Source organism: Tachypleus tridentatus, chromosome 3, assembly GCF_004210375.1.
Source record: "Tachypleus tridentatus isolate NWPU-2018 chromosome 3, ASM421037v1, whole genome shotgun sequence".
Lineage (NCBI taxonomy): Eukaryota > Metazoa > Arthropoda > Merostomata > Xiphosura > Limulidae > Tachypleus > Tachypleus tridentatus.
The window spans coordinates 112,869,166-112,879,208 of NC_134827.1; the positions used below are offsets into that span (position 1 = coordinate 112,869,166).

Sequence of the window (10,043 nt, forward strand, 5' to 3'; positions counted from 1 at the left end):
ATTAAGTGTAACTAAATCTAAACGTATATCTAACACAGTAACAGGAATATTAAGGTACTACAATATGAGATTTTTATGAATTTTAGCAACTGAAGTTTAGTAATGAAAATTATATTTATCTAATGTTATTACTAAAGAAGTTTAGTTTTGAAATATTTCCTTATAGAATTTAACTTATACTTGTATTATTATTTTGGATTATTTTGTAAGCATTTAACTTAATTGGTATTAAAACAATATGGAATTTTGTAAGCATTTACCACTTCTTTATAAAGGTTAATAAAGGTTAATAAAACCACCACCACTTTTGTTATGCATTAGTATAAGGATATTTGAAAGTTAATATAACCATTTAGATTCATAAACATTAAAATATTTTCTGGTTGAATAAGTTCCAAAATATTTAATTTTTAAAATATTTCTTGTTTTTTTCATAATACAATTAAGGTACAATGTCTTAGTTTTATTTTAAAGTATAAACCTGTTAACTGTTTTATTGCATTAATAATTCATAATGTTTGTATTGAACAAATAAATTATGAAATTCTTAAAAATTGTAAAAATATGTTGTTAAATTGCAATTAATAACATTGTTTTAAAATAAAAGCTGAATGAAAATTTAAGACATTAATTTCTGTATTTTTTATTTACTATTTTTTCTTCAGTTTGGATCCAGCAGTGTTACCTAGCCTTAAACTGATAATGTTATACATCTTATAATAATAATATTGCATTTTTTTAACCAGACAAGATTAATTGCAATGCAGTGTTTGATTTGTGTTTTGAGACATAGAAGCATCCAGCATAAGATTCTCATTCATTAAGTAGCCATGGGAAAATTTCTGCATGCCATTGTTTCTTGTAATTTTGCAGTAATTTGAAATCTTGTATGTCATTCATTTGTGGCTTGATAAACTTTCAATTTTACTTTTCAATTTTCTACTTTAATTAGATTGTTCTTTAGTTTTATTTTGTGCTTATGCATTTGAAATAGACAAGAAAATTAATCTTTGTTCTTCATGAAATTTCAAAACTAATGATTGTCTTATTTAGACGGCCCTTTTACTCGTTCTGCAGTCATGTGTCTTCTTTCCCCTTTACTGGATTTGACTATTCAGGTATTTTATGTTCTGTTCTTACTTCTTGTTTTTATTTTCAACCTATTATTTTCTTGAGGATGAGCCTATGGGTCATTCTTTTAGTGTTTTCTCCTTGCATATTAGGATTAATGTGAGTCATTTTGTTGAGTGTTTACATCTAGGGGTAGGTATACCTTGATTCCTATATTCTGTGGTTGGCGATGCTTTGATAATCATAATTTTAACTTCCCTTATGCAAACTCATGGCCTTGGTGTACTTTCCCCCTTAGTAGGAATCAGATCTTGATTATTTGGTTACTTTTTCCTGTATGTCTTACTCTGATGACCTCTCTTGGGTTAGGGCTGGTGAGGATCATACTCCTTCAGTTTGCCCTCATTTGGAAGACCTTGGTGGTCAATCCATGGATTATGAAAGTAATTTTAGTATGTCTGGTTGTTACTTCCATTCATCTGCCCTCTTATCTCACAATCCTGTTTTTTACCCTCTTTTTCTGAATCTCCTTTTTTTTGCCCACCTAATTCTTTGCAGGGGCCTTAGTTTCAACTGTTTTATAGGCATGTGACTGCTTCTTATCTCCTTACAAAACAACCTACATTATCAATTTCTTCTTTTCACCACTGTCATGGTGGTTGACTTGTCAAAATGGAGCAATTTTACATCACACCCACACAGTTTTTGGTTCGTCTCAGGGTAATTTTATTATATCAGGCCCAACCTGTTCCACTTCAGTTTTGAGCTGTGGATATTGTCTCATATGCAGCATCTCATCTTCTTCTGCTACTGCACAAGACACAAGAAGTTCTCTTTTTTAGGGAGTTGGGCTTCTCTTGAAGCTCTCATTTCTCTTTATTGCATTACCTGTGTCATCATTGGTAGATTTGATAGGCCAATGGAGCTTTGTTTGGGATCTTACATTTCCCTGCTATACAGACTGACATCTTACTGGCAGCTGGATTGGAAGAGTACTGTTTTGGGTGTCCTCTTTCTCCTTCTCATAATGTCACCTTTTACAGATGCTTCTTTTATCCAGCTGAGATGTGTTTCTTAATACTCAGGAGATTCAGAATGATGAACTCATTCTGAGTCCTCTTTCCATATCAGTCTTGGAATTTATTGCTGTTCATTTGACTTTTTTTCACTTCTTGCTGACTCCTACAAACTGGTTGGTAATGATTCACTGCAATTTGTTTATGATAGTGTCAGTCAACCTATTTTGGGCCCAGTGCCATCTAATCGCTTCGTTGGCATATGATAATCCGTCTACACTAAATATGGTCTTGGATTGGTTATCCCATTTAGACAATATTCTACCTGCAATGTGTCTTTAGATCTATTCAGTTTTTGGGTTCTGTGTGATGTCCCAGACTTAAATACTGTTGCCACCCTTCTCAATACACCATGCTTTAAGGTAGTGTTATCTGTCATTTTTCAGTTTACTAGCTTTGCTTGTGTTTTCTAATGTGTTCATATTTTATGTTCACCATGTTTTTTTAGTTTGTATTTTTCCTGATCATTTCTGTACACCTAAGACTTCAGCTACTTGAAAGAGTACTTCTTCCTTGATATCTTTTCCTTCTCATCTTTTCCTACGTTTATGCCCATTCTGATCCTGTCTGCCTTCTTTGCCTGGCCAAGGCTCTTTAATGGTATATGACATGTCATACTGCTATCTTCCATGGTCCTGAAGCCTGTATGTTTCTTCTGTGAAATCCTATATCACATCTACCATGACCTTTCCCATTACTCTTGAGTTGAATTTTACAGTATTTCACTAAGCATTTTTTCCCCTTTCTCATGATGATTCTTACTTTTTTTGTGTTTTCTTCCAATTAGATGTGTGACTTTACCATATCCCTTGCTGCACATTTCTGTCTTCCCTTGAGAGATATCTAGTGCTGAACTGTTTTTCTGTAGTTGATATTACTCTGTTAATTATATTTTCCTTTACAGGAACCTATATTGTGTAATTTGATCCTGCACTGTGGTGAGTGTTGCTTGCCAAGGTACACTTATTCTTAAATATGCATTGTATGGCCAGTGATCATATATACCACTCTAGTTGACTGTGACTCTTCCTACCATGGACCTTACATGCAATTCCATATTCTGTCAGGTGTTGGTTAATTAACTCAGTCAGTTTGTCCTCTATGCATTGAAATACAATATCCCAACACTTCATAAGGTAATGTTACACCTATTGTTGAGATGAGTGTTCTGCAGGGCCATTTTAGGTATCTCTCACCATCTGTTGCATCATAAATATATTTGTCCCAGACTTTACACTCATGAACTAATGTGTACAGCAACCAGGGATTATTGACCAGCTCTGATCTGTCGATTGATTCTCTTCCTACCATGGACAAGATGTACAATTTCAAACACTGCCAGATTTTGGTTGATTGACTTTGATGATGCAATCCATCTAATTTTCAAAAAGGGTATTGAGGTCACTCTGGATTCTTTGATGCATTATATATCCTCCTTTAGTGGAGTATGAGAGTCCTTGCCACTGAAGTGGCCTGTTCTCCTGAATGTGAACAATACCACTGTTTAGAATGGGGCAGTAGCATTCTGCTGATGTAGATGGTATGATGCTTTTCCTACCATGGATGTGATGTATAATTCCAGATGCTGCCAGGTGTTAGTTGTAGTACCCCACTATATATTGCAATTTGCTCCTCTAGCTGAGGCACCCTTCTTTCCTACCTTCTGCTGGATGTCAGTTCTTGTAGACAAACTGGACCAGTCATATAAGTCCTTACGTGTTTGGATGATACATTTCTGTTACCATAGACTGGATGATAAATTTCCAGTACCTATAAGTTTTGGACTGGAGATGCAACCCGAAAAAGTGGTCTCTCTTCATACCATCTGCTGGATGTTAATTTCTGGTGGATCATGTTTTGGTTGTATCTGGACAATACATGTGAATTCCCACTTGTAAGCTTGGATATTCTTTTTCTACAGCAGACTGGATGAAAAATTCCCAATGCCAACATGTTTTGGACCAGATGGAAACATTCACCTGGGTTTGCCACCTTTCTACCATGTGCCAATTGCCAGTTCCTGGTGGATTGGGTGTTGGTTTAGTTGGAGGTGCATGCATGTGGAGACAGGTTCTTGTTATGGAAGTTACCTTTTCTGCCAGTATCCACTTTTGAGGTGAAGGTAGTAGCCTGTGGTAGAACCACAGACCTGATGTACAATTCCAGATGCGACAAGATATTGGTTGAGGTTGAACTCCAATTAATGGTCTGTTGCATTCTATCCACTCAACACATGAGGTTTAATTTCTTGTTGAATATTTCTTGGAGTCCTTCCATGTTTCTGTCCTTTTTGTTTTGGTGACACATTTATGAAGAATGAAGATGATACTTGTCTCAAAAGTGGTGTGGTCTCTTAACTGGTGCATTGTTTTAATTTCTTACCTTTCATGGTTTATCTATGGGTGCTTCTTAAAGGGAGTTCATTTTCTTACAAGCTATCCACTTGCTCAATGTGGAATTTTAGCTTTTTGTGAAAGGAGTTAAGATAAATACTTTTTAAACCAAAAATTTTATTTTGGTAGATATTTTCGTCTTCACTCATTTCCAATCCATCATTCCCACTTGTGGTGGTTTGGTGTGATCTGACAATATCAAAGTGGTGAACAACTGCAAGAATAGAGAGGGCACTATTTATAATAGGGATAGTATCACACTCTTATTGGTGTAGAGTTGCTACATTATCATTTACATGTTCGTGGGAGTATCAAAACTAGTGGCTAGCAAATATTCATGCAGATAGAGGACAGTGTAAGTTGAGAAAGCTTTCAGTGAGAAGAGGTAAGTATCTATCAAAAATACATTTTCAGTTTTGGAAAATGGTAAACTTTGGTTGAGATAAATTCCTTTTGAAATATTGTATGTATGTATGTTTTTATAGTGCAGTTGTTGATAAAGCATGTAATTCTTTGATTATTCTATTCAATAAACATTTTCTACCTGTATTGTCTAAAATATTTGCTTATTTAACTTTTGGGTTTTAAAGTTTTCTATTCTGGTTTCAATATTAGGATTAGGTATTTCTCATATTAGAAATCTTTTAGTGCTTGTTAGGTTAGTTAATTCATTTGAATTTGGCCTGAATGTTTCAAGTAGTAACCAGAATAAATGCACTTCATTAATTATAAATTTTGATATTGCATCAAGTGTTGTAAAAAATTTATTATAATTAATGTTTTATTATCTTGTTTACATTGAAACTTATAAACAAATATTCTCTTTTCTTGTTGTGAGGTACAGAAAATGTTTAAAAATAAATGTGAAGCAAAAAAAAAAGATTACAACTGAGACCTCTTCATTACCACATAAAATTTGTGAATGATATTAAATACATAATGTATTTTGTAAATAATTAGATAAAACCATATACATAAATATTTTCCAAAAAGCGGGTACTTTATTAGTAAATGTATTTGTTTTTACATTCAGGTTATTTTTTTACAACCTTACGATAACATTGATGCAGAAGAAACAGAAAATTTACCAAGATTTTATTGTCGGTGGAAATTTAATGGATTTCATTTTGAACCAGTAAAGAAGTTTGAAGTGACTGAAACAAGGGCCCACATTAACTCTCGTATTGTTAAAAGCAAGTCTACTAATGAACATTTGGACCAATATAACAATAAACATGCATCATTAATGGAGAAAGAAATTTTGGACAACAGTCGAGATTCCTCTCCTGAAATAGAACTGCAAGGTAAGAAGTTGTTTTCACATTTTTGAGGTTGACAATGTAGGAAAAAATATTAGTGTTAATTCATAAAATGGTTATTTTAGTTAGTTTTTTAGGAGGTTTAGTGACTGAAATAGTAAACAAGTTAATTTCCGTAATTTGTTTAGATTATATATTTTTTCTAAGTTTCTGTGCAGGTGTTATACATTGCATTTTCTAAAAAGTGAATGTTCAGAGGTCATAAACATTTGCTGGTCATTTTGTTAAGGTAGAGTTGCATATGCAGGTGGCTAAATATTTGCATCACTTTGTGCTTGAACTCCTTGGGATAGAGCAAACCATGTCAATTGATGTTTCATATATTTGTATTAATTGTAAAGAACTAGGAGTTTTCTTCCATATAAATATTATGTAGAATAATCAGCGACATTCAATGCTGGATTCTGGTGTACTTCACTTTTAACATTGTTTTTGAATTTCAGTGACAAAGTAGAAGTCTGGGTGGATATTTTAAAAGAATGTTCCATCTTCAGCCTTAGCAATCAGGCTGTTTTTTTTTCTTTCATTTGATTTACTCTGTGCAGTAACTCTCCAGAATCTGCATTTTGTGGATTCTTTGGAACTTATGTTTTGGATATCACAACACTAAATACCACAGATAACTTGCTTCAGATGAATCCGTTTGAGATATTAATTTTATAACATAGGTTTAAAGAGAATACTGTTAAGGACTTTTTCTTTTTACTTAATACTTACACTTTCTTTAAAAATATGCATGGCATTATTTTTATAAACTTTGTTTTCATGTGTCCTTGAATTTGGAACTGTAGACCAGTTCATCTTATCAGCAGTCATCTCTTTCATCCTGTCACAGCACCCTCAGTTTTTTACACGTAGAATATCTACAAAAAATAACTTGTGCTGTTACAGACAAAGCATACATTGTTTTAAGACATTAGTTTAAGAACAATGTCAACTTGTATTTAAAAGATTTGTTTTTAATTTGAAGTTGGATTAATGAATGCAATAGTCACTTATCACTTATTTGTAGCTCCAATACCTAAATTGGAAAGAGCTCAGAAGTCACATGCTAAATATGAGGAAGAGTCGACATCATTTAAAGAAGTAGAGACGTTTACTAGACAGCGATCTAGAATTAAAAATGGAAACTTCCTAAATATACAGAAATTAAGTTGTAAAGAGAAAGAAACAAATATTTCTCCAAAGAGACGGAATGACAACCATTTCTCCCTCAGTAGAAACATCTAAAGTGGTTCTTAAACATCTAAGACTGAGAATTAATGCTTCAGGCATTAAACAAAATGAAAGAGCCTTAGGGAAATCTCAGTTCAGCAGATTTGACATCAAAAGCCCTCCTCAAATAGAAAATGAGTTGAAAGATAATATTGAGAGGAAAAGCCTGTCAAGAAAAAACAAAGACTATCATGTGACTAATTCTGGAAACAAGGTTTGTCCACTGGTGACTGAAGAACCTGAAGACAAGTTTATAAGAAGGTATTGTGGTTACATTAACTATGGGTTTTACTGAATGTTCACTGTTGTTGATTTCTAATATTTTGTTTGATTTAATCAGTAAATGCATTATTTAAATAAATTGACATCAATCTATAATTTATAAATGTAAAAACATTAAATAAAAGAAAATATTACCTTAACACACTTTAATACATGGATCTGAGGATTATGAATACTGTAATAGTTATATTTAAAACAGCATTTATTTAATATATCGGTTGAAACTAATTTCAAACCATCTTTATTACTTTCATTAAAGAGCATAAACTTGTTTGTTTTTTGTTGTAAATTGATATTGTTGACCTATTGATTTATTTAGAAGATTTATGTTTTGAAGTTATATTTGAAGATCTTTGATGTTAAGAAGCAGTTATCTTGGTGATGGCTATAGAATTGACACAACTTTTGTAAAAAAAAATAATATAGCTACTGAAAGAGAACTAATATTTGGATATGGCAAGTAAATATTGTAATTATTTTCATTTATATATTTAATACTAACTTAGATTGTTATTTAATGCAAAGGATCTTAAATATAGAAATGTCAGTTTTTAAAGAAAACCAATATATTTGTGTACTTGTTGAAGTTATATGAATATCTGTTTTAACTAATAAACAAAACTAGTTTAATTTGTATTACTGAATCACTATAATTTATTCAGTAAGCTGATTTTATCAGATTAGTATGCCTACTTGTTAAAATAAATACCTGTAAGAGTTTCACAAATTCCAATAATGACAAATCTTTCAAGTAATTTTAATAAAGCAAAGCAAAAGTACAATTCAAATACAATATCTACAAAATGATTTAGTTTATTTTGTCTTGGAGATTAGATGTTTTATTCCTGTGCCAACTTTCTACTGTTTTATCATCTGTTAAAAATATACTTCTGTTTCTCCTATTTAGTTTGACATACTGTGTAACACTTACACAATAATAACTTGTATCCACCATGTATCCATATAGATATACACACTATGACCGAAAATACTTTAATACAGCTTCATGAAATTTGGCAAGCTTTCAATGAATACAAGTTTTCTGTAGACAAAGAAATTGCTTTGCACTCAGACCAGTCAACACTGAATCCTTTTGTTTGTAGACAAATCTTCTGTAAAATATTTAATTAAACACTTTGGTTTTATGTTAAGATTAAAAATTATTTTCCTTGTCTGAAATTTTCAAATTCTATTTGTGTAATGTTCAAAATCTTCTAAATGAATATCAGACATTTGTTTTTAAGAAAAACTATATTTTATAAGTGGGTCATTCCATGTCAAATCATCCAGGGGGCTGCAGGTGAAACCCACAGAATGCCTTGAAAAAATTCACTTGCTCATCTACCCATATAATGAAACATTGCCAAATATTAGATCAATATCTCTAATAGTTTCTGATTTACAGCCCTGTAAAATTTTGTTTTTTTTGTTGTTGTTTTTGGAATTCATTTTTTGAGCAACTTTTGCAGCTTAAAGCTGCAAGAGTAATGGTGGTAGAAAGCTGAAATTTTCTACACTGACTGAATTAATCTCACAGAATTCAAAAATGGTCTCAAACCAAGTTTATCTCTCTTAGGATTTGAATAGTGAGCTGGTAAAATCACCTGAAAACCCAAAATTGTAAAATATATTGGTTTATTTAATAAGCCATAGCCCTAAGACTATGTGTTTTATTTTTAAATTTTTAAAAATTTATTTTAAATTATTTTTGAAATAAAAAATGTATGGTCAGAGGATACTTAACAAAATTACAACTCAAAAGTAGGTTGAACACCATCCTGATTTTTTTTGTAGATCATATTCAGAGATATACGAATATATGGTGAAAATCTGAAAAGGCTGAATATATGGTGACATGGTCAAACTGTGGCCTGAAGTAGGGCTATTTTTAGCTAAATCATAGAAAGTTGCATGCAGCTAAATTTTTTTACAGGAGATCTAATAGTCTTTTAATTACAACAATTGCTAATTTAACAACTGATATATTATAGGAAATTTAAAAACAAAATTCAGCTTTGTATTATATTAAGTCTTAGAGCTATGGCTCATTAAATAAACCAATGTTTTTTTTACGATTTTGGGTTTTCAGGTGATTTTATAGCCTCACTATGAAAATCCTAAGAGAGATAAACTTGGTTTTAGACCATTTTTGAATACTGTGAGATTAATTCAGTAAGTGTAGTAAAATTCATCCTTCTACCACTCTTGCAGCTTTTAGCAGCCAAAGTTGCCCAAAAATGAATTTGCCAAAAATAAAAAAAATAATAATTAAATTTTACAGGGCTGTAAATCAGAAACTATTAGAGATATTGATTTAATCTTTGGCAATGTTTCATTATATGGGTAGATGAGCACATGTGAATCTTTTCAAGGCATTTTGAGGGATCATCTGGAAAATTTTCTAAAATCTGGATGATTTGACATGGAATGACCCTAATGTTCTGTACAAAAAACATTGTAATACAAAATATCTTTTGATAGATTACAACTATTCCCTGGCAATTTGTGAAAGACAGTATATTGTAGGTGGGCATAGCAAGTAAGTCTGATTTATTAGTTTATAATTCTGTAAACAAATGACATGGAAGGTGATAAAAATTATGCTTTGCCTCAGCAATATTTATATTATAACAAGTAATTTAAGTTAAGTTCTGTACTTCTCAGAAGGGTGATAAATAAGCTGAAGG

General features: G+C 31.8%; 1 protein-coding gene across 1 annotated transcript; it reads left to right on the forward strand.

Moving 5' to 3' along the window:
- The first annotated feature begins 1,408 nt into the window (after positions 1–1,408).
- LOC143245981 (uncharacterized) lies at positions 1,409–7,858 on the forward strand. The gene is made up of 6 exons (XM_076492231.1): positions 1,409–1,514; positions 4,069–4,248; positions 4,670–4,722; positions 5,574–5,844; positions 7,080–7,335; positions 7,706–7,858. Exons 1-6 carry the CDS (start codon positions 1,409–1,411, stop codon positions 7,818–7,820), a joined length of 981 nt encoding a protein of 326 aa, XP_076348346.1. The 3' UTR covers positions 7,821–7,858.
- The last annotated feature ends 2,185 nt before the right edge of the window (positions 7,859–10,043 follow it).

Bases quoted from the DNA above. Each gene is read 5' to 3' on its own strand.
- LOC143245981 (XM_076492231.1), top strand. From the start codon at position 1,409: ATGTCTTACTCTGATGACCTCTCTTGGGTTAGGGCTGGTGAGGATCAT. The intron at 1,515-4,068 runs GTAATTTTAGTA...CTTTTTCTACAG, and splicing joins TCAATCCATGGATTATGAAA to CAGACTGGATGAAAAATTCC. The intron at 5,845-7,079 runs GTAAGAAGTTGT...CTCCCTCAGTAG, and splicing joins TCCTGAAATAGAACTGCAAG to AAACATCTAAAGTGGTTCTT.